Source organism: Brienomyrus brachyistius, chromosome 4, assembly GCF_023856365.1.
Source record: "Brienomyrus brachyistius isolate T26 chromosome 4, BBRACH_0.4, whole genome shotgun sequence".
NCBI classification, from domain to species: domain Eukaryota; kingdom Metazoa; phylum Chordata; class Actinopteri; order Osteoglossiformes; family Mormyridae; genus Brienomyrus; species Brienomyrus brachyistius.
In genome coordinates, this window is record NC_064536.1 from 36,720,806 (window position 1) to 36,746,587 (window position 25,782).

Sequence of the window (25,782 nt, forward strand, 5' to 3'; positions counted from 1 at the left end):
AATATCTTTGATTATTTTAGCTCCTTCCACAAGAAACTGCATAAGGTTTGGAGCACAGCAAGGGATACCCCAAACGTAGCCCAGAGTTGAATGTTGGCAGTTCCTGGAACATCTCTGTCTGCTGGGTTTTCTGATCCTTATGAGGTGGAAACTGAGTGACGCAGACTTTGCCATTCGTACTACAGATCGCAAACATAACATGAGCGTCTGTCATATAAATATGCTTAAAGCATACCGTTCCCAGAATGTTACTTTTAGGCCTAGGGAACTGTCCCCTGATGGGGATCTTCCTGTGGTGACCACCTCCTTTTCAACAGAGCTGGAGGTACCAACATAGGATAGTGATGAGTTAGAACATAAGAAGTTTACAAATTAGAGGAGGCCTTTCGGCCCATCAAGCTTGTCTGGGGAGAACTTAAGAAAAGGGGAGGCGGTAAAAACGATAGAAGAAGGTGGCCTAAATGTGATTGACTATGACGCAATGAACTGTATGATAAAGTTAAAGTGGTTCCATAATTTTTTACAAGACTCTGGAAATCTCTGGTTCTTTCTCCTTTCCAAAGTTTTTGAGATGTGTGGTGGTATTATGTTTCTATTAAGCTGTGATTTCTGTATCTCTAAGTTGCCCATTAAGTTGTCCAAATTTCATCAGCAAGTTCTCTTATACTGGAAATTTATATACAACCATAATTTTACTCCACACAGCTCTCCAATATGGAATAATAGGTATATCTTGTTTTTAAAAAATCCTTGTGTTACTGTGATTGGATTGAGAAAGATATTTGGTCTGTATTACATCTGTTTGATGAAGGAGGTAATATTTTACAGTATGATGTATTTATAGACAAATTCAATTTGAAATGTACTGAGAAACAATAATAAGTGGTCATAAGGAAATTGGTTTTAGATTCTTATACTGCTACATCACCTTTTACTACTGCAGCATGTTTTTCATATTGTAGTGCTGTAGAGCGTATGTCTCAGTATGTGTGCAAGTGTAAATAGCCATTCTTGTATTGTTTTGTTGTTAATGTTAATGGATACATTTCCCTGTTGTCGAGCGTGTGTTGCCCGTGTCTTGTGTGTACCCTGTCTGATCCTTGCATGTATTTCGCTTGTGTGAATCTCCCACTGTGTGTGTACTTTACAGTTCGTCGTCTGACAACCTTGTGTTTCTGCTGTGTGTATTTAGATCGGTACTCGTTGGGTGTCCTGTTAAGGACCGGTATTAAAGAGTGTTTTCCCCAGCAAGCAAATCTCGTTATTTTTTTCTGTTCCCGCGATGCTTCGGTCTGCCCGGCGGGACAATGGTGTCAGAAGTCGGATCCCGGAAGCGATCCTGTACATCCGTCTCTAGTATGATACGGAAACATCCGTGCACTTTGTGGCGCAGATGAAATTAACTGCGGAAGAGAAACACTGGACGGTAGGACAACAGCTTATACTTATTTATTTTAAAAGCTACCTGATACGCAAAGATGTAAAAAAAAAAAAAAAAGATTTTGCACGATTTAGAGTTCAGTCTGAGCCTTAAGATAAAATGAGTTTGATACGGGACTAGTCTCCATTAGGTATGTTTCGTCCTTGCGCTCTGCATACGCGTCGAGCTGGCGCATGGATTTCGTAGTATAAATTTGAAAACGCGCTCCCTAGTAGGGAGACAAACGCTCCTATCTAGGAGGTAATTTTTGGTAATTTCTTTTATTTTTTTTGGTAAGGGGGAATCTGCCCCCCCCCCCCACTTCCGACGCCCCTGGTACATGTATAGACCGAGCTACGGATATAATACGAAACGGGTTTCACATGCACCCATTTTAATCTTTTTGTTTTAGATTCTCTTTGTCTTGTGAATACAGAATTAACCTAACTTGCTGGCCTTTCTAACAGGATGAAATTAGAGTCGGATCAGAATACTGTTTCTGTAACAAACATTTTATTGTAAACAATGATAGCTTTCCCTGTTTGGTATTTCTGATTGTAAATGATCACAATTTGAAGCTGGGTTTGTATTTTAGGACAAAGATTGCTCTTTGTTTTCTGCTAAAATGTTTACCACCATACCAATTTCCGTGAGTAGGCTATTTTCATTTTTAAACCCATATTAGGCAGACTCGTGTGACGGGAATTTACCATGACTCTGTGTGGCAGTCCCGCATTATGAAGAAGCAATTTCAATTTGATTGAAACCTCAAAGCTCATCCAAGTGTTTTAGATGTAAAGTGATGTTTTACATTACTCCCGTCTCCAGTATGATACGGAAACTTCCGCGCGATTTGTGACGCAGATGAAATTAACTACGGAAGAGAAACTCCGACAGGTTATACTTGTCCGTATGTCAGTCATTCATCTATCAATCATCCCGCCGTGTATTCTCGAGTAGGGAATAGAATAACGTATGAATAAAACGTTTAGCATTTAACACGTTTATTAATTTTCTATATATGTAAAACCTCGGATTGCGAGCATAATCCATTCCGGAAATTCAAAATTCAAATCACTTGTATATGAAAGGGAATTTTCCCATTAGAAATAATGTAAACTCTGATGATTCGTTCCAGAACCCAGCCAACATGTCCACGTGGGCCCCACCTGGGTTTTATGACGGGCCAAATCATGGACCCCAATAGGTTGCCCCATCTTGGACCCATCATATTTTGTCCTCAGTTTCCACATTGGTGGGTTAACAATGGGTCTGCAATGGGTCCAACAAGGGGATGTAGTGGGTAGAATATATAGAATTTTTCTGGGCCCCAAATAACATATTGTATATGGGTCCTTTCTGGGTGTTTGATGGGTACAGTGTAGGATTTTGTGTCAGAAGCATAAATGGAATTGATGCGGTCCCCATCAGAAGCAGGCCACATGTGTTTTATATGGGTGTTTACTGAGTGTAATATTGTAAAGTGAAGGGTTGTTAATGCATGAATGTAGATAGCATGTTGTTATTCATATGTTATAAGATCCATTTTATTAACCAGTGTAAAGTACCTTCGGTTTGTTTTGGTCATTAAAGAATTCCTCTTTAGGGCACCTTCTTGGGACACATGAAATATTGAAATGTTAGTTTGAATTAGTAGTATTAAGCATCACTAAAGTGATGTATCTGACTTTTTATATAGTAACAAAAAGCAGATTTTACATTGTTAAACATCTAATTTTTATGCCCTGCCTACCTCAGTGAAAACACCAAAATTAACTTTAACTGCAATCAATAGAAAATTACTTATGACAGTCTGTCAATGGTTTAGAAAATATACAAGTATACAAGTAAGCTACATAGTTCTATTTATACATATTTCACATGCTTGTACACCAGTTAGAAAACTAAAATTCCTCCACTTGCTGCAAGAAAGACTGCACTGAAACACTTCAAGGTCTTTACTCATGTCCAAACTGATAAATGCCAAGCTTTGTAAGATTTCTATTGTATGTTTGTTTCATAAATTATGGCCAGTATGTTTACATTCTGATTCCATTTCCATTCATGTAAGGTATTATAAAAATATTAGTTATCTGCAAATCTTGAATTCCAAATATTTGTACAATATTATTTCCCTAATACCGTAAAATACTTCAAACAAACAAAGAAAGTTCTTGGAACTGCCTTTTTCCATGGCGACCAACATAGTTGTACTGACAAGCCAGTTCATTCGACATGAGATATGCCTTCATTCTCCGTGTTGCTTCATCAACTGTTCTTCCGCCTATTTCACTTACAACACACACCTTGGTAGAAATGCAAATAGAAAAAATATATAAAAATTGTATTTTATTAGGGGCGGCATGGTGGTGCAGTGGTTAGCACTGTTGCCTCACACCTCTGGGACCCGGGTTCAAGTCTCCGCCTGGGTTACATGTGTGTGGAGTTTGCATGTTCTCCCCATGTCGTGGAGTTTCCTCCGGGTACTCTGGTTTCCCCCCACAGACCAAAAACATGCTGAGGCTGATTGGACTTGCTAAATTGCCCGTAAGTGTGCTTGTGTGAGTGCATGGTGTGTGAGTGTGCCCTGCGATGGGCTGGCACCCCATCCTGGGTTGTTCCCTACCTCGTGCCCATTGCTTCTGGGATAGGCTCCAGACCCCCCTCAACCCAGTAGGATAACCGGTTTGGAAAATGGATGGATGGATGGATGGATGTATTTTATTAATAAAACTGCCCATACTGTCACAATAAAAAACTATTACAATTCATCCTTTTTAGAAAATCATGAATTTGAAGTTTCATACACATTAGAATATGTGTAGAAACCATATTCTTAAAATATTCTTGATCCTCTAACTTTTCCAGGGCCTGGACGTCATCCAAATTTTTTAGAGGAAGCATTTCCTCTGGAAGGGAAGGCACAGTGTATGGCTTGTCTTGCTGTCTAAGAAATGTCTGTAACATTCTTCCATGCACACTCAGGGTGGCTTTCACATCTTCAAGTATTGTAAGAAGTTATCACGCTGTACAGCTGAGGCCTTTGTGATATGTGGTTCTCTTGGGGTTTGCGCTGACGTTACTGCAGACACAGAAGGTGGTGAATCACATCTTGGCTGGGCAGAAGAGAGCAGTGTCACTGGTGGTGGAGGAGGTGGTTTGCGAGGTGCACGTTTCTTCAGATTCAGAGGTAAAGAATCTTCTTTTCCTTTAGTCAAAGTCAAAGTAAACTTTATTGTCATCTCTGCTTTATATAGTACAGTATACAGAGAGACAAGACAAATAAGGCACATCCATTCATCCATTTTCCTCCGCTTATCTGGGGTCGGGTCGCGGGGGCAGCAGTCTCAGCAGGAAAGCCCAGACTTCCCTCTCCCCGGCCACTTCATCTAGCTACTCTGGGGGGACCCCGAGGCGTTCCCAGGCCAGCCGGGGGAGACAGTCTCTCCAGCGAGTCCTGGGTCTTCCCGGGGCCTCCTCCCAGTGGGACATGCCCGGAACACCTCCCCAGGGAGGCATCCCGGAGGCATCCGAATCAGATGCCCGAGCCACCTCATCTGGCTCCTCTCGATGCGGAGGAGCAGCGGCTCTACTCTGAGTCCCTCCCGAATGACTGAACTCCTCACCCTATCTCTAAGGGAGAGTCCAGCCGCCCTGCGGAGGAAACTCATTTTGGCCGCTTGCATCCGCGATCTCGTTCTTTCGGTCACTACCCATAGCTCATGACCATAGGTGAGGGTAGGAACGTAGATCGACTGGTAAATTGAGAGCTTCGCCTTTTGGCTCAGCTCTCTCTTCACCATGACAGACCGATGCAGGGCCCGCATGACTGCTGACGCCGCACCGATCCGCCTGTCGACCTCCCGCTCCACCGTTCCCCCACTCGTGAACAAGATCCCGAGATACTTAAACTCCTCCACTTGGGGGAGGACCCCATCCCCAACCCGGAGAGAGCATTCTACCCTTTTCCGACTGAGAACCATGGTCTTGGATTTAGAGGTGCTGATTCTCATCCCAACCGCTTCACACTCGGCTGCGAACTGCCCCAGTGAGAGCTGAAGGTCACGGTCCGATGAGGCCAACAGAACCACGTCATCTGCAAAAATCAGAAACCTAATCCTTAGGTGACCGAACCGGACACCCTCAACGGCCCTGGCTGCGCCTAGAAATTCTATCCATTAAAGCTATGAACAGAATCGGTGACAAAGGGCAGCCCTGACGGAGTCCAACCCTCACCGGAAACAAGTCCGACTTATTGCCGCCCATGCGGACCAGGCTCTGGCACCGGTCATACAGGGACCGAACCGCCCTTAAAAGGGGGCCCGGAACCCCATACTCCCGGAGCACTCCCCACAGGACTCCCCGAGGGACATGGTCGAATGCCCTCTTCAAGTCCACAGAACACATGTAGATTGGTTGGGCAAACTCCCATGAACTCTCCAAAACCCTGTGTGAGTATAGAGCTGGTCCACTGTTCCACGGCCAGGGCAAAAACCACACTGCTCCTCCTGAATCCAAGGCTCGACAATCCGGTGGACCCTCCTCTCCAGGACCCCCGAATAGACCTTACCAGGGAGGCTGAGGAGTGTGATCCCCCTGTAGTTGGAGCACACCCTCCGGTCCCCCTTCTTAAAGAGGGGGACCACCACCCCGGTCTTCCAGTCCTGAGGCACTGCCCCCGATGTCCATGCGATGCCGCAGATACGTGTCAGCCAGGACAGCCCCACAGCATCCAGAGCCTTAAGGAACTCCGGGCGAATCTCATCCACCCCCGGGGCCCGGCCACCGAGGAGCTTTTTGACCACCTCATTGACCTCCGCCCCAGAAATAGGCGAGTCCACCCCCAAGTCCCCACACTCTGCTTCCATATCGGATGGCGTGTCGGTGGGATTGAGGATGTCTTCGAAGTATTCCTTCCACCGACCCAAGACGTCCCGAGTTGAGGTCAGCAGCACACCATCCCCACCATAAATAGTGTTGATGCTGCACCGCTTTCCCGCCCGGAGCCGCCGGATGGTGGACCAGAATCTCCTCGAAGTCGTTCTCCATGGCCTCGCCAAACTCCTCCCACGCCCAAGTTTTTGCCTCAGCAACCGCCAAAGCCGCATCCCGCTTGGCCTGCCGGTAGCTGTCAGCTGCATCTGGACTCCCACAGGCCAAAAAGGCCCGATAGGACTCCTTCTTCAGCTTGACGGCATCCCTTATCACCGCTGTCCACCAGCGGGTTCGGAGATTGCCGCCGCGACAGGCACCGACCACCTTACGTCTGCAGCTCCAGTCAGCCGCCTCCACAATGGAGGCCCGGAACATGGCCCATTCGGATTCAATGTCCCCCGCCTCCCCCGAGATATGGGAGAAGTTCTGCCGGAGGTAGGAATTGAAACTCTCCCTGACAGGGGGTTCTGCCAGACGTTCCCAGCAAACCCTCACTATACGTTTGGGCCAGCCAGTCCAGGCCGGCTTCCTCCCCCACCAGCGGAGCCAACCCACCACCAGGTAGTGATCAGTTGACAGCTCCGCCCCTCTCTTCGCCCGAGTGTCCAAGACATGCAGCCGCAAGTCCGATGACATGACTTCAAAGTCGATCATCGAACTGCGGCCTAGGGTGTCCTAGTGCCAAGTGCACATATGGACACCCTTATGCCTGAACATGGTGTTCATTATGGACAATCTGTGACGAGCACAGAAGTCCAACAACAAAACACAGCTCGGGTTCAGATCGGGGGGGGCCGTTCCTCCCAATCACACCCCTCCAGGTCTTACTGTCGTTGCCCACGTGAGCATTGAAGTCCCCCAGCAGAACAAGGGAGTCCCCAGGAGGAGCGCTCTCCAACACCCCTTCCAAGGACTCCAAAAAGGGTAGGTATTCTGAACTGCCGTTTGGCGCATAAGCGCAAACAACAGTCAGAACCCGTCCTCCCACCCGAAGGCGAAGGGAGGCTACCCTCTCGTCTACTGCTGTAAACCCCAATGTACAGGCACCCAGCCTGGGGGCAATAAGTATGCCCACGCCCGCTCGGCGCCTCTCCCCGCGGGCAACTCCAGAGTGGAAAAGGGTCCAACCCCCCTCGAGGAGACTGGTTCCAGAGCCCAAGCCGTGCGTCAAGGTGAGCCCGACTATATCTAGTCGGAATTTCACAACCTCACGCACCAACTCAGGCTCCTTCCCCATCAGAGAGGTGATATTCCATGTCCCTAGAGCTAGCTTCTGTAGCCGAGGATCGGACCGCCAAGGTCCCTGCCTTTGGCTGCCGCCCAGATCCCATTGCACCCTCCCATGGGTGGTGAGCCCATTGGAAGGGGGACCCACTTGCCTTGTTCAGGCTGTGCCCGACCAGGCCCCATGGGTGTGGGCCTGGCCACTAGGCGCTCGCCATCGAGCCCCACCCCCAGGCCTGGCTCCAGGGGGGGGGCCCGGTGACCCGCGTCCAGGCAAGGAAAATCGTGTGTCCATGATCTGCTTCTTCATAGGGGTTTTTTGAGCCGCACTTCGTCTGGTTCCTCACCCAGGACCTGTTTGCCTTGGGTGACCCTACCAGGGGCATAAAGACAACATAGCTCCTGAGATCACAGGAACACGCAAACCTCTCCACCACGATAAGGTGTCGGCTCCAGGAGAGGCACAAAATAAGGCACAAAAATATGTAAATGGAATATAAATGAAACTGTAACCATATGGGGTTGAGTTCGTTGTCGGCGATGCAGCGTACTTTCCACGTTTATTTCAGTTTATATTTTGCTGAAATCTTCATGTAGATTTTCTGCATCAGGAGCGTGTGGTTCATTGCTCAGCTGTTGTGTAGTTGGGGTAGAGTGACAAAACGATCTTTAAATGGTAAAAGAATCAGCTTCCTCTTGATGTCTGTTAGAGAAATAATATGCAATTGATCAGATAGTCCAGATAGGCCAACCTTACCACTGTGCTCAAATCAATTGTCTCCCTCTAAACATGAGATAAATATCTCTTTGTCCTTATACTCTTTGTACTATAAACAATTAATCCACTGGCACAGGTCCAGAGATATGTTTTTTTGTGAGTTATTATGCCGCTGTGCATTTCTTCCTTCTATCTGTTTTTCGTTTAAACGGCACACAATCTGCTGAATGGGATTTTGAGGTCGCCCTACAATTTTTTTTAATTCACCCAAGAAGTTCTCAAAGGGAAAACAAGACACATTGTCTAAGGGTCAAAATTTTCTTGCGTCTTGCGTACATTGTACACCACAAACTCACTAGCATAGATGTCACTGAAGTTTTCTACAAAATATTTCATCAAGCCATCAGCATATTCACAGTACTCATTACAAAGAGCGACAGAGTAAAATTCTTACAACCACAGACAACACAAGAAAGTTCAGATACTTTTCACTTGGCAGGTTATTATACAGTACAACAGGTCCAGTATATAGTAAGAATCTGCGAAATTCTGTGGCTTTCCACTGTGCAACTTCCAACAGAGATCTGGGCCGTCGTGAAAATTTTTTGGGTTTGGTATCGTTTCATGAATTTCATTTGTTCAGAAATAACATTTATAACACCAGAAGATATTTTACACTTTAAAAGACCTTTTAACCACAAATAAATAAGTTTTCGAACAACTCCTAAGCAAATCAAATGCATGTAATCCAGAACAAAGGTGGTTACTAATCCCACATCCATGTCCATTAGTGGAGACACATCACAATGGTGTTCATCTGTCCTTTCAGAAAATAGTCTATCTGTTCTTAAGGGTGCTGTGATTTCAGGAAATGTCATCCTACCATTAACATAAACTCCCTTCTGAGTACAGCGCTCACATGAGCTGTACCCAGCGTGACCTTTTACACATTTAAGGTTTGCCCTGGTAGGTGCATCACAAACAAAAGCAGTAGGAAGACAAACTGAGAAATGCTTCCGCTTAAATTCCAAACCAATGACATTAACAGATTTTTCGTCATCAATGAACGCTTTCAAATAGTCATGGACGGGGGCAGCATGGTGGTGCAGTGGTTAGCACTGTTGCCTCACACCTCTGGGACCCGGGTTCGAGTCTCCGCCTGGGTTGCAAGTGTGTGGAGTTTGCATGTTCTCTCCATGTCGTCGTGAGGTTTCCTCCAGGTTCTCCGGTTTCCCCCCACAGTCCAAAAACATGCTGAGGTTAATTAGCTGAGGCCAATTGGACTTGCAGAAATTGCCCGTAGGTGCGCATGTGTGTGTGAATGGTGTGTGAGTGTGCCCCCCATCCTGGGTTGTTCCCTGCCTCGTGCCCATTGCTTCTGGGATAGGCTCCAGACCCCCCGCGACCCAGTAGGATAAGCGGTTTGGAAAATGGATGGATGGATGGTCATGGACAGAAGACGGCTTAGTGACACCTGAATGATGGCCACGGCACACTGGAGCTTTTAAACAGTGGCAGACCATCTATATTTATCTGAATAGACAGTGTCTCTGGTAGTTCTTGTAGCTCGTAATTGATCAATTCTGAAATAATTGCATTGGCAAGACCAAATTGATAAGATGCCCCTGCAATTTCTTGGATTTCAACACTTTGATTAGTCGAAAGCAAAGTTCTTGAGTCCTTTGGCACATCCAGACCAGACTATCTAAGAATTTTAAGCAGATCAGAGACAGCACTGTGAATTATTATAGCTGGTAGCCAATTCAGCTAAATGGTCCACAACATGACTTCTTGATATTTGTGATTCTGTTCTGTTGTCGGGGGCAGCATGGTGGTGCAGTGGTTGTGACTGTTGCAAAAACCCCATCCTCATATAAACTATTAATAGTGTTGAGCCAATTTTCTTCTGACCATTTTAGAAAGGCAGCTAACGTCTTTTATACCTTTAAACATTAAGAAAAGCCGTTAATGTCTTTTCTTTAAAATTTAGAAGTCTATATTGCTTGGTTTTTCGCTATGAGCCTCGTGAACGACTAACTTAGTATATTTTGGGGCCTGAATACACCTCGCAGTCCTATACTTTCACCGACCTAAAGTTAAACTCTAAAGCCCTGACCACCGGTGTGTGTGTGTGTGTGTGTGTGTGTGTGTGTGTGTGTGTGTGTGTGTGTGTGTGTGTGTGTGTGTGTGTGTGTGTGTGTTTGTGTGCACATGCGCATGAACAACCATTTACTGGAAAAAAAATAAGTTTTTATTAAAATAACTACGGCTTTATCCTGTCAAAAATGAAAAAATAATGTCAGTCGATAAACGGGGTTGTTTATAGTCAATCTATAGTCTTGCTGCATATTGGATGACCGTTGGCACTGTTGAATCTGGACTATGTTTCATTAACTATCAAGCAGGTGGCATCTCAGTTACCATTTTCAACTTAACATGGTACTCCAACTATCCTCTCGAATCAAGCATGTAGATGATATAAGCTGGGGCCGTGGGGCACTTTGTAGGATGTCTTTATTAAAATAACTAAGGCCTTATTCTTTAAAGTTTTAAATGTCTATTTGATGCATGATGCTAAATACTTACTAGTTCCTATTAAAGCTTACTAGTTCCTATTAAATGTAATTAAATATTCATGTCCACCTTCTTTAAAATAACATAAATGTATCCTAAATTCTTACACCCCTGCCTGATTCCACAGTTCCTACCCCACACTTATGTGTCCCCCCTCCCACCCCCTTCCATGGCTTGTGAGATAAGAAAAGCTGACTTCTGTCTGCCTGGTCGATCATTTCTAGCCGCTATTTAGGTTCTTCTTCAAATCTTGTTGCCTAAATGACTTGTATCACACTCATACTAATTTAAGATTTCGCTATAATAGTGATCCTTATATATTTTAAGTAAAAACGTAAACTATATGTCAAGTGTTTTTTAACTGAATTTGATTATCAAACTCTAAAGGCCAACCCTTGGTAGCGCGCTTGTGCGCACGTTCGGGGTTTTGCTGTGTGTGTGTAGGTTGTTCATCTTGCGTCCAAAGTTAAGGTTATATTTTATACTAATTTAAAATAACACATTTTTGTTTGATTGTTTAACAAATACATCAAAAGTTTTTATACCTTTAAACATTAAGAAAAGCCGTTAATGTCTTTTGTTGTATTTATTTTGCGTGGTTTTTCACAATAAGACTCATGAACGACTAAGTTAATATGTTTTGGGGTCTGAATACACATCGCGGTCCTATACTTTCACAGACCTAAAGTTAAACTCTAAAGCCCCTGACCACCGGTGTGTGTGTGTTTGTGCACATGAGCATGAATAAACATTTACTGAAAAAACATATTTATTAAAATAACTAAGGCTTTATTCTGTCAAAATTCTTAAAAATAATGCCAGCGGATAAACGGGGTCGTTATAGTCAATCTGTAGTCTCCCTGCATAGTGGATGACTGCTGACACTGTTGAATTTGAACTATGTTTCATTAAATATCAAACAGGCTGCAGCTCCGTTACCGTTGTCAACTTAACATTGTACTCCAGCAAGCATCTCAAATCCAGCTTGTAGATGATATAAGCTGGGACCGTGGGGGCACCTTGTAGGATGTCTTTATTAATATAACTAAGGACTTACACATTAAAAACTTTAAAGAATATTTGCTGCATGTTGCTAAATGCAGGTTACTAGTTCCTATTAAATGTAATTAAATAATCAGGTACACCTTCTTTAGGGTATATTCTTGTTATTTTAAATTCTTACACCCCTGCCTGATTCCACAGTTCCTACCCCACACTTATGTGTCCCCCATCCCACCCTTCCATGACTAGTGAGATAAGAAAAGCACACTTCTGCCTGCCTGGTCAGTCATTTCTAGCCGCTATTTAGGTTCTTCCTCAAATCTTGTTGCCTAAATGACTTATATCACAGTCATACTAATTTAAAATTTCGTTATAACAAAACAATCCTTATACATTTTAATAAAAAACGTAAACTATATATGTTTGGTGTTTTTTGATTGAGCAAACTCTTTTTGTGTTTTTGTGTGCATGTCCGATACAACTGTAGTTTGTATACCTTTAAACATTAACAAAAACAGTTAATGTCTTTTCTTTAAAATGTACAAGTCTATTTGTCTGTTTTTTCGCGATAAGTTAGTAAACGACTAAGTTAAGGTGCTTTGGGTTAAACTCTAAAGCCCCCCAACCTCCGGGGTGTGTGTGTTTGTGTGCATGAGCGTGAATAAACATTTACTGAAAAAACATATTTATTAAAATAACTTTGACAGAATAAAGCCTTAGTTTTTAAAAATGTGTTTTTGATGCTTGTCACTAAATGCTGCTTAATACTACCTATCTGGGGCTGCTCCCCCAGAGACAGTTGCTAGTCCATATAATTTCGCACCTGAAACATGACAGGGCTTTTGCCGTTAGAAAATAACGCATTTACTTAAAGTAACACATTGACAAACACGACAAATGTTTTTTATCCCTTAAATTATTAAAATAACAGGTATTAGTCTAACAAAGTTTTTAAAATGTTTTTGAAGTACATAGGTAAATACCGCTCACCATAGTTCCTATCCGGGACTACGGTGCCATCTCCGAATCGAACGGACTCCTTGCGGTGCCTTGTTTTATGAAATCTGCTTGAAAACTTTGTCAGACACCTTCCATATTGGAATCTTGAAGATGTTTTTGATGTATGTTACTAAATACTGCTCATTAGTTCCTACATCTATTAAATTAATAATGAAGTGGGTGCATTTTATTGAAAATGAAACAAACAAAATACAACTAAATTGTTTTATTAATTAAATCTTATTGGCTTAAAACTTTATACTAATTTGTCATACAACCATTTTAGTTGCGGCACTTTCTGATCCCGCTGATTAAGCAATTGAAGTTAGATACTTCATCCAGCCCCACAGGCCCACAGCGGGGTGTCCGGGACTATGCTAGAGTCCCAGAGATGTGGTGTTAGACATCGACTTTTATTTCAATTAGGAATATATTATTTTATACTATTTAAGAATAAAACAGATTAACAAATAGAGGTAATGTGCTTTCTGCCATGATGGGACTGCTGTCTGTCTGCTTCTCACATTCAGGACCAGCGGTTAAACGAGATGTTAGTCACTCTGCAGGCACCCTGCAACATTTTGTTAACCGGTGGCCATTTTGTTTCATTGACTCTTCCTTCTCATGGGCTTATCGCTCATGACTGCAAAAGCTCTTGCGCCGACGCCCTGTTACCCACTGCCGCGGACATTAGCTGACTGACATGTCTACACATGCAATACGCATAAATCCAAAAATAGGATGGCTGTATTTTACCGATATAAAATAGGACATTTGTTAAAAAATAACCCGTTAACAATTCACAACTACCATTCAAAACTGCCAGCCTAGAAAAGCTTGACGTGTCCGGTGACCCCGTTAAAATTATTGTTAATGAATAGTTTTATTACGCCTTAAAACATATTTAAAATATCGCATTAATAAATTCATGTAATGTATTTTATTCTTTTAAAGACTATTGATTCCAGTTTGGTGCCATATGCTTTTATCTTGTAGGCCGTAGGATAGCTCCATTTCTACCAGCTATAGGCCGGGGTACGTCTAGGATATTATGCTTAAATTCTTTATTATCGTTGACTATATGCTTTATAAAACATTTTATACATCTTTTACACACGTTTACTTATTGTATACACACTTTAAAATTCAGAAAACGACTTGCAGTTTATATCAAATATCAAGAAAGACATAAGTATTCTTTAAAAAAAATGACAATAACGAGGTTAGCTCGGAAAATGTATGGGATGCAATGAAAGCTGTAATTAGGGGAAAAATTATATCCTTCTGTGCATATAAAAAGAAGGAAAGGGAAATAAGACTATCAGAACTAAATAAGGAATTAGAAGAATTAGAGACAAAACACAAGACAGAACCAAATTACATTATTTGGCAAAACTTATGAAGGTTAGAAATGAAATAAATACCCTATATTCAAGAGAAATTGAGAAAAATATATTTACAAAACAAAGGTACTATGGCTCGGGACCACGGTTCACTAAATTCTTAGCAAGGAAAGTAAAAAAGCAACAAACAGATGCTACTATCTATAAGATTAAAGACCTGGATTCCAAAACCCTTTTACACAAACAAAATGAAATCCTGATTGCTTTCGAAAATTATTATAAACCATTATATTCAGAACCCCTTCTAGAAAAAAGCAAATATCTCGGTTTGTCTTCTGAGTGGTATAAGACCTTCTGTCTAGAACTTCTACCAAATTTAGTGAAGATATTTAATTTAGCCTTAAAAAAGGTATAATCCCAAAAACTTGCAGAGAAGCTACTATCTCCGTCATTCCGAAAGAAGGAAAATACAAACAGGACTGCGGATCATATAGACCAATCTCAGTCCTTAATTATTATAAATTATATACATAAATTCTAGCCAAAGGAATTCAAGCAATTCTTTCTCAGATTATCCACACAGATCAGACGAGTTTTATCTCTCAAAGACAAACCCATGATAATATTAGACGCTCATTACATATATTAAGTCACATTCAAAAAAATAAATGTCCAGCACTTTTGGTTAGCTTAGATGCAGAGAAAGCTTTTGATTCTGTTAGCTGGAGGTTTTTATTTAAGGAGAGATTTGGATTTCGCAAAGATTTTATTTAGAGTATTGAAACATTGTATAACAACCCAACCACTTGTATAAAAATAAATGGACATTTGTCTGACGTTATTAAATTAGAACGCGGGACAAGACAAGATTGTGGATTGTCCCCATTGCTTTTTGCATTGTACATAGACCCTCTTGCCCAGTGGATTAGACAGACAGCTAATATTAAGGGTATTTCAATACACCAAGAACAACACAAGATAGCGTTATAAGCAGATGATATTTTAATCTACCTAACGGAACCTTCAACTTCATTTCCAGAATTATTTAAGATGCTAGATATATACGGTAAATATGTAGGATACAAAATAAATATTCAGAAAACACAAATACTAACTTTAAATTATAATGATTCAAAACAGTTACAAGACGATTTTCATTTGAAATGGAATCAAACTACATTAAAATACTTAGGAATTATATTACCTAGATATATGATAAAACTGACAGGGACTAATTACGATCCCTTAGTAGCCAAAATTAAAATGGATATACAGAGATGGACCGTTAACCCTTTCATGAGTTTTATTCAAAGAATTGAAACTGTAAAAATGAACATTCTTCCAAGATTTCTATTCCTATTCCAGTCTCTCCCTATGGAAATTTCTATAAAACAATTTTCAGAATGGGATAAAATTATTTCTAGGTTCATTTGGCAAGGGAAAAAAACCCGAATAAGATTTAAGACTTTACAACTACCAAAAGAGAAAGGGATACCACATTTAAGGGATTACTATTGAGCAGCTCAAATTAGGCCATTAATGTACTTTTGCAACCAAAACTACTACGCTAGATGGAAAGAGAGAGAACTGTCAATATCTCCAAACCCCCCAATACCGGCAATATTAGGTAACAGAGAATTACAGCCTGTTATGAATAATATACAAAACCCGTGGTTAAAATTCCATCTGAAAATTTGGAACTTGATTAAGGAGAGAAAAGGTTACATGATAATCTAAGAATACTTAGATGGTGTTTATATGATACTAATTTTAAACCTAACCAAATGGATAGTAGGTTTGAAAAATGGATACCCAAAGGAATAACAACATTCTACTCAATAACAAAGGAAAGTTGGATGATTTTCAAACTATAAAAGAAAAATATAATTTGGAAAACCAAGACTTTTATAGACATCTACAAATACGTCACTATTTCAATCATTCTATCAAACCTTACTCGTTAGATATGAACAACCCTATACTGAAAGAAGTCTTAAGAGCACACTCTTCAGAACCGAGTAAAGGTATTATATCTGGATTATATAAAGGTTTCACAATTGGAAAATCACACTCTACTATATATCTTAAAAATAAATGGGAGCAGGAAGGCAATTTAGGAATCTCGGAGACTGAAAGGGACAATTGCTGTAAATCTCAATGGAAATATACCAACTCATATATTTGGAAGGAATTTGGCTGGAAATGCTTAGTTACCTTTTTTATTACCCCTATATGGGGGAAAAAAAACACTACAGGAGGAGACTACAAATGTTGGAGATGATGCGGGAATCAGAATGCCAATCATTGGCACATATTCTGGGATTGCTCATTTATAAAGGATTTTTGGTTTGAAGATGCATAAAATTCTGGAAGACATTTTTTCAACGAAAATAGCATTTCAGTTCTCTACTTTCATTTTAGGAAATGTCAACTCCCTACCAATACAGCTTAATGGATATTTATTTAAAATATTAACATCTGCTGCAAAGGAAAATATTACAAAACACTGGTTACTTCCAGATCCTCCCACAATAACTGAATGGATAGATATTGTCAATGAAATATATGTAATGGAAAAAGTTACCTTCTCAATCCATTTACAAACAAAAAACTTTATTAAATTATGGTCTAGTCTACGAAATTTACAGACATCCAACAGAATTAATGATTTGATTTAAGACTCCCAACAATTTCTCTATAAAAATAGAAAACAATTGTTTAACTATAACCTGTATGACGTAAGTGACAACACATGAATTTTCTCTCTGCACATTCCCTACTCCCTCCTCCCCCTCTTTTTTTTTTTGTATTTGAGTTCCATGTATGTTCCTTCATGGAAAATACTTCAAAATTTCCAAAAGACGCTATGGATAAGTGAAACACAATAATTTTGTTGTATAATGCAATATGACGAAATTATTCTTGTATAATCATTGGTGTACTGTGCTGTTTATAATAATAAATAAAAGTAAAAGATTGCTGCCTAAAAAATACAAAAGAAAAAAAAGATCCAGTTATTCAGTTAATAGATATTGTATATTTAACTTAAGCTGGTCTGTTTCACTATATATTTTTATCAGATGAACTGTGAAGGTTTCAGTCTGCATTGTCTGACAGATTGTAATCTGTAAGGATTATTAATAATTATAACTCTAATTCCAACAGAGCCTATCTGTACCCCCACTGTGGCTAGTAGTCTACAGGGAAAACCTGATGAAGATGGACTTGCTGGTTCCTGGCCCAGATGAAAGAGGATGGAGGTATGCTGTGGCAGTCCTCATCAATGCATGTGTGTGTTCATTGTCTTTGCACACATCAGTCCTTCTTGGCCGTGACATGGGTCTGCCTGTCATCACTTCATAGACTCTGTCTGATCTCCTTCTTAGGTGTTACTTGGATGCTATAGAGCACAACAGGCAGAGCTTCTGGCTAAGGGGGTCCCATCTGATGTAACTTTCATAAGTGTTCCTTGATAACACACACGATTCATCCTTTCTGTTTGTCCTGATGCATGTGGTGTAGTGACCACTGAATGTGCATCACGCGAGACACATCCCTACAGAGTACTGAATGTGCATCACGCGAGACACAGCCCTACAGAGTACTGAACGTGCATCACGCGAGACACATCCCTACAGAGTACTGAACGTGCATCACGCGAGACACATCCCTACAGAGTACTGAACGTGCATCACGCGAGACACATCCCTACAGAGTACTGAACGTGCATCACGCGAGACACATCCCTACAGAGTACTGAATGTCCAATACAACTACATAGTGTGTAGCTACACTGTAAACAAAAAAAATACCTTAAATATCTGGAAATATTCTGACAGCAGGAGCGCCAATAAAATACTGTGAAATTACAGAAATAAACCAACTCATAAAAATACAGTATTTTTCCAAAATGAAAGTTTTGTTACAGTAACTTTACATTTCATTATGAGATTAAAAAATGGCATAATTTATACATTAAGTATTTCTTATGTTTAAAAATGTAGTAATATTGCAATGACACAATATTGCAATATTAATCAACATCCCTATATTATCTGATAACTAAGGGTTTATTGCAAGGCAATTTTCAATAGATTGCACAGGAGCCACCTTATGTCTAGTATTTCTATATAATATTAAGTTGTTATGAAATTGATTTCTGCCTTCTTACCTCAGCAAACTCCATGATGTTGCTTCATCGGCTGCTAGTCAAGAGATGTTTAGACAGTATCAGGAGGCAAACATCAGCACAACAGCATCGCTTAAGACAGTGATTTGGTCATTAACAATGGTTTAGTCTACAAATAGCATGAAGTGCTCTGCTTTGAAAGGAGACGTTCCTGTAGTAAATACAAATAGCCTATCACCATCTTTTGAGCCAAACTGAGACCAGTTGTTGTACAGTGTTTGCATGGGTTTCCGCCGGGGGGCTTCGGTTTCCACCCATGGTCTGAAAGTGTGCAGGGCAGGTGAATTGGCGAGTCTAAATTGGCCTTGTAATTGTGTGTGCGCCCTCTAGTGTGTTGGTGACTGCAACCCAGGGTTAATTCCCGCCTGTGCCCCTTGTTCCTGGGATAGGCTCCAGTCCCCCCCCCCCCCCCCCCCCCATGGACCCAGTTGTGATTAAGCGGTTAGATGGAAATCAGACTACAGCATGAGATAATGTACATACATGCTTGAAAATGAGAACTATCACTTCAGATTACTAGTATTATACAATGAAAGTAGTATAAGAACACCCAAAAAAGAGAGAAACTTCATTGCACCAAAATTATTGTAAAGTAACAGCGTGCTTTTCATTCTTGTTTTTGACTTTGCTTTATGTCACAAAAAAAACTGAGTGGCAGTGTTAGCATTCAGATTGAATGCCGCAAAAACACATATAAAATATGGAAGGGCTGATGAGCGATGGTACAAATCGATTTAACAAGAAATAGGAGCGATTGGACGTGGATCAGTCACATTGCTTGTTTTCCTGCTGTCGCTGCCCCACACACAAGTCCCAGCTGTCATTCAGCTTCTGATTACCTGGATCAGGTGTGTTCAGTCAATCAGTAGTGTGTAGGGCAGGGATAACTGGAAAGCAAGCAGGGCAGTGGGTCCCGAGGACCGAGTCTGAGAATCACTGGTCTAATTAGATATGGATTGGTGCTGGTAATTCTGAATATGGGATCGGTGCACCTCTAGTAAAAAGTATATACTATACATTAAAATCCATCGATCTTACAAAAAGCAGCCTACCATTGTAAATGCATACAAGATGGGTTGTAATACAGAATTGTAATTTATAGTGCATTGCAATAAGGGAAACTTCACTGGCAAGAGGATAAGCAGATATATATATATATATATATATATATATATATATATATATATATATATATATATATATATATTTTTTTTTTTTTTTCTTTTTTTTTTTTTTTCTTTTCATTCTGAAAAAGTGCTACAACTTGCTGAGCTTGCTAGCTCAGGTTACCACAATGCATTTTTTATGCTGTGGAAAACAAGATCGATCTACAGGCCAGATTAAATGAATTCTAAACTTCACAACACAGGTCAGTACTTTTAGACTTCGTATAAGTGGCAAATGAGCCGACTAAAACCCCATCCTCCACTGTGGAAAATGGCTGATCGTCCAATGCAGTCATCATCATTTTTTCAATAGTATCTCTAGTGCTGCTAACTTTGAACACTAATAATGATTAAATATCTGTCATTTTCGTGCATTTCCACACAGAACAAACTATATCATCAAAATGAAAGTATGTAATACAAGTAATAATAGTGATAGTAATAATGAAAATGCTCAAGAATTGAAAATCACAATCTGGATCCTGAATGAAAAAAAAAGTGATTCATATTTTAACCAGAATCATGCATTACACCAGATTTAGCTCCTGCAAACATGTACAAAGTTTATTAAATATAATAAAATAGAATTAAACAATCTAACAATTTAACCAAATTAAACTAGCAACTGTGATTCTTTTTTGTATGTAATGTCAGTGTAGAGAGTAGTTACAGAATGTATGCATCTTCAGGGTGTATTCAAAGTTTCTCTGCAGCTTGTTTATCTAGTTTCAAAACACTTGAACGATCGAACAAAGCAATATGCTTTTTGATGAGTGACATTTGGTCCATGTAACTGAAGAGCCGTTTATTGAACATGAGGGAGCGGAGAGCATTTTTTTCAGGGGAATCCTCCATGCGTTGTTGCTCTTCCTCTTTGAGGTCATCGTGAAAACATGTCAAGTAGGTTTTTATTGTCATTTCAACCATACACACAGTATATAGTGAAATGAGATAACGTTCCTCCAGGACCATGATGCAACACAGAGCAGGACAAAACAGAGCAACATGCTCTTTCATTTCCATTTTCAGTCCAGTGCTGCACATCACATATGTGGTGCAGAATCTATGTCCACCATCTCTTAAGCTCCTAATTACACACAGCAAAGATTTCCAGAGTACGGAACAGGCATTTGCTCAGGATAAATGTTAATTCTGTAGCAGACCATACCATGAAATAAATGTATCAATGAACATATAGGAATATTAAAAATAATGTGTGCAAGTAAAAATAATGATTACTTTTCATAATTAAGTTATTACCATTGGATTACATTCACATGAAACTGAATGGTTCAGTTATCAAAACCAAGATGTTATATTTAAAAAGCATGTGATTCCTCTTACCAGTTTGTCATGCATTTCTTTGTGCTAAGACCACACCTGTATTTGTTTCATCTTCCAAAAAAAAACACATGCAAATACAGACACTCCTCACTTAATGACCTGCCTGTTTACTGACCGCCCAGACTTACCACCAGCCCTCTGATCATTCGGTATTGTACACTGTACAAGAACTGTGGTCATGGAAACGGCAGCGCGGCGTTTCTGTTCTATTCTGTTTGTTCTGCTGTTTGATTTCTTTGGGTCGGCGGTGGAAGGTTGTATATTGTAATTGACCTTTATTTTGATGTGCCATACCAGTTCACACTAATTTTGATACATTGCCTTTAATTTGATGCATCTACTTTCTGTTGTTGGATAGGGAACCTCTAGTAGTGAGTAAAGCATGGATGTGTGCAAGGCCAAAGTTTTCCTGTGTCATACTTTTCTTGTGTCTTCGAATGCAATGGCTCTTAGTTTTTCATTTACTTGTTTGATATCTTAGTTAATATGTACAAGTCAGATTTATTTTCTATGCGCTGCTTAAGTTCGGTAATGTGCCAAAGGACACTAATGCTCATTGGATTGCAGTGATGCTAATTTGCAATACATGCTTATATATGTTAGCGTATCATTTATTTGTAATTTCATTGACAATTAAAGGTAACACTTACCAGCCAGCTTGTAACTTTGCTATGGTAGATATGAGATCTCCCAAGTCTTTTCTGTGTTTTGTTTATTACACTTTCAATCAGATTTTCACCTGTCTCATACGTAAGAACACGTAGCAGAAAGAGTACACTGTTTATTACAGTATACTGTACACTAATGTGTAAAAATGTACAAATATACTAAAAATGTTATAAATGGTTCAAAGGGGACATTAACAATATCTAAAAATGGTTGTCACAAGCCCGCTACCAATACAGTAGCCTGACGTATTGGTAAACTTGTGATTAATCATGATTAATCACAGCCTATTATTGTGATTAACTGGATTTATTTTTTTAATTGATTGATACCACTATAAATAATATAACCCGAGTCCATGGTTCATGGATTATAAATGAAAATGAACACAGAAAAAACAATAAGCAATGTGATTATTTGTGATGTAAAGAGAGTTATACAAAGAAAGTTGCTTCTCTTTTTTTTTTAATGACAGTAGCTTTAAAAAATGCCTGAACATGCAGTTTTGCTAATTATTGTAGTTTTACTGCAAATAAAAGTCACATAGAACTGCATAAGTTGTATCACAAATTTTAAGAAAAGCTGCAAAAGTGTTTTGGGGCATCAATCACAGAATAACTGCTTAAGATCCTGTAAGATCTGTCAGTGTTCACTTGATATTCAGCCAGGTTATACTGTATATTGATGTCAGTTAAGTTACTGCCTGGGTTAGTTACCTAAGGTAATTACTTACTTGCATGGGTTTTCCTTAATCTATAAGACTGACACTGTAGATGGTCATGATGTTATTTTAACGTTATTTAAATGTTACAGCATTTGACCCTGAGGATGCAGACTGCAGACAGCCGGGCTGAGTTTGTATTTTTATTCCCATCCTTCATACCTGTGAATCCTGACCTCTTTCATCTCGATCTTCTCTAACTGCAGGATGATGTTCAGGCTTCTGCTGATCCTCTGCCTTGGTCACTGTCTCCCTGCTGTCTTAGGGGCAGATTCAAGTGAGTAACAGCCTCACACTGACCCTGTGTGTAATTAGCTGTGTATGTCAGTGCTTCACTGCTTTGTTAATTATACGGTGGTGTGAGTGTCTGATGGGGGTGTCTGCTGTAACATTCTCCCCTGTCGTGGGGGGGGGGGGTTCTCACTGTCTGTGTCTCTGTTGTGCTCTAAAGACTGTAACTTAACCAGCTGCTTGGTTACTGTACCTGCTGTATGATGTTATTTAAGTTGAAGTTAAGCTGTGGTATGTGATTAGTGCAGAGTCACATGGTACAGTGAATGGACCAATCAGTGTGGAGAACTGGCACTGTGTGTAAAGTAATTATTATAATAATCCTTTTTATTTTTTTATTCTGTATTTTAATCAGGTTTCAACTGTCATATTCGACATACTGTCACGCTGCCCTGTGATGAACCAGCAGCTACAGAGGAGGTTGTGGTTCTGTGGATGTTTGAAGGCAAACTTGCCTGTTCATATAAAAATGGGAACCAGTGTGAATTTGGTCATTATGTGAATCGAACTCAGCTTGGATCCATCAGACAGAACAACTTCTCTTTGGTCATTAATCATGTGAAAAAAGAGGATGAAGGGGAGTATGAGTGTCGAATCAATGATAAACTTATACGAATCACTCGCCTCAATGTTGATGGTAAGTGACCCTTCTGCCGGTTCCCCTTCCCCCTTAAACCCCCTGAGACCCGTCTCTGTGGGGCAGAGCCTCCTACAGCTCAGTCTGCCCCCCGACCCGCATGAACATAACCGTGACCCAGAAGCTGAGAGCAGTAGGGATCTTTCTGCAGGCCGCCTTTATCCCCCGGCCCCCGGCTCTCTGCAGGCCGCCTTTATCCCCCGGCCCCCAGCTCTCTGCAGGCCGCCTTTATCCCCCGGCCCCCAGCTCTCTGCAGGCCGCCTTTATCCCCCGGCCCCCAGCTCTCTGCAGGCCGCCTTTATCCCCCGGCCCCCAGCTCTCTGCAGGCCGCCTTTATCCCCCGGCCCCCAGCTCTCCGCCAGCCGCCTTTATCCCCCGGCCCCCAGCTCTCTGCAGGCCGCCTTTATCCCCCGGCCCCCAGCTCTCTGCAGGCCGCCTTTATCCCCCGGCCCCCAGCTCTCCGCCAGCCGCCTTTATCCCCCGGCCCCCAGCTCTCTGCAGGCCGCCTTTATCCCCCGGCCCCCAGCTCTCTGCGGGCCGCCTTTATCCCCCGGCCCCCAGCTCTCTGCGGGCCGCCTTTATCCCCCGGCCCCCAGCTCTCTGCGGGCCGCCTTTATCCCCCGGCCCCCAGCTCTCTGCAGGCCGCCTTTATCCCCCGGCCCCCAGCTCTCTGCAGGCCGCCTTTATCCCCCGGCCCCCAGCTCTCCACCGGCCGCCTTTATCCCCCGGCCCCCAGCTCTCTGCGGGCCGCCTTTATCCCCCGGCCCCCAGCTCTCTGCGGGCCGCCTTTATCCCCCGGCCCCCAGCTCTCTGCGGGCCGCCTTTATCCCCCGGCCCCCAGCTCTCTGCAGGCCGCCTTTATCCCCCGGCCCCCAGCTCTCTGCAGGCCGCCTTTATCCCCCGGCCCCCAGCTCTCTGCAGGCCGCCTTTATCCCCCGGCCCCCAGCTCTCTGCAGGCCGCCTTTATCCCCCGGCCCCCAGCTCTCCGCCAGCCGCCTTTATCCCCCGGCCCCCAGCTCTCCACCGGCCGCCTTTATCCCCCGGCCCCCAGCTCTCTGCAGGCCGCCTTTATCCCCCGGCCCCCAGCTCTCTGCAGGCCGCCTTTATCCCCCGGCCCCCAGCTCTCTGCAGGCCGCCTTTATCCCCCGGCCCCCAGCTCTCTGCAGGCCGCCTTTATCCCCCGGCCCCCAGCTCTCTGCAGGCCGCCTTTATCCCCCGGCCCCCAGCTCTCTGCAGGCCGCCTTTATCCCCCGGCCCCCAGCTCTCTGCAGGCCGCCTTTATCCCCCGGCCCCCAGCTCTCTGCAGGCCGCCTTTATCCCCCGGCCCCCAGCTCTCCGCCAGCCGCCTTTATCCCCCGGCCCCCAGCTCTCCACCGGCCGCCTTTATCCCCCGGCCCCCAGCTCTCTGCAGGCCGCCTTTATCCCCCGGCCCCCAGCTCTCTGCTGCTACCCTGCATCTCACACTCACTGCTGCAGCTCTGAGTTACAGGCTCACGCTGACTCTGCTGCTTCTGTCCCTCTCTGTCTGCAGGAGGCCGGAAGCCTGAGGATGCAGTGATGCCCCCTGGAGGTCAGTGCAGGTTTATTTAATGTAAATAAGGCTGCTGCCGCCCCGACCCGTGGCCTCTGACCCCCCCAGCTTGGGCTTCCCTCCGTGTCTTAGCTGTGTCCGTGACAACACATGTTTAATAAGTGATATGGATATGATGGGATGTTACAGGCTCCCTAACGTGCGTGTGTGAGGTCAGCATGCAAACGCATAGCCAGTGTTCCGAGATCATGGCTGTATGACTGGGTTTCGTACCAAGAGGAATAAACAGGCACCAGAATTCACACAGTATCTGCTGATTTTATCTATTTTTTCCCTCCTAGATCAAAAATGTAGGCCATACAGCATGAGAGAAGATCCTCCAGGTGAGTTTGTGAACATGCTTCTGCTCCAGTGTGATTCCTGCATTAGTTTAATTTGATTTATTTTACATGCTACTGCTTGTTAGTCATAATTGTTATGGCAGTAAGTGGTCATTACAGTTTGGACAAAATTAGCTGATTTGCTTGTTTTTACCAGAGTCAGAAAACAAAGACAAACAGGATTCTGATGAAAACCTTTCAGGTGAGTTTATCCCCTGTGTGATGAACATGCTTCTGCCCCAGTGTCTCATCTCTGTATGAATAGTTATTGACTGAACCTAGTTCTTGCCATGAAATAGACGCTAATGTGACAAACTTTCACACACCAGCCTACCTATAATGGTGGATTCTTAATACAATGCCCAGCCAAAAAAAGCCACCATTGGCATTTAAATCAGCAAATACTTAAAAGTCAATGACTGGATCAATATTGCAGCTCAACACCGTTATGCAGCAATACAGTGAAGTCAGCTGAGTACCCGAATCTGCTGAATAACCAGGTTACCCCATCAATGATTTTGTTCTTCCCTAATGCTATGGGCATATCCCAGGATGAGAATGCCACGATTCATCGGACTCGAGTTGTGAAAGAGTGGTTCAGGGAGCTTGAGGAATCATTTTCACACATGATTTGACCACCAC

General features: G+C 42.3%; 2 protein-coding genes across 5 annotated transcripts in view; one reads left to right on the forward strand and one right to left on the reverse strand.

Annotated features, from left to right (window-relative positions):
- Nucleotides 1–25,782, reverse strand: part of map3k15 (mitogen-activated protein kinase kinase kinase 15) — a 258,410-nt gene that overhangs the window by 181,072 nt on the left and 51,556 nt on the right. The gene's annotated exons all lie outside the window — the stretch shown is intronic.
- The window catches only part of LOC125739680 (uncharacterized), a 29,334-nt gene continuing 4,835 nt past the window's right edge, over nt 1,284–25,782 (forward strand). Inside the window, exons 1-8 of one of the 3 annotated variants that reach the window (XM_049010040.1) lie at nt 1,309–1,426; nt 4,509–4,610; nt 17,381–17,475; nt 22,508–22,578; nt 22,948–23,229; nt 24,761–24,799; nt 25,102–25,143; nt 25,298–25,342. In XM_049010040.1, coding sequence (XP_048865997.1) covers nt 1,394–1,426; nt 4,509–4,610; nt 17,381–17,475; nt 22,508–22,578; nt 22,948–23,229; nt 24,761–24,799; nt 25,102–25,143; nt 25,298–25,342 — 709 coding nt within the window. In that variant the 5' untranslated portion in view covers nt 1,309–1,393. Of the gene's footprint in view, nt 1,427–1,453; nt 2,070–4,508; nt 4,611–17,380; nt 17,476–22,507; nt 22,579–22,947; nt 23,230–24,760; nt 24,800–25,101; nt 25,144–25,297; nt 25,343–25,782 lie in introns of those variants that run through there. The other 2 variants (XM_049010041.1, XM_049010042.1) reach the window with 2 other exon arrangements.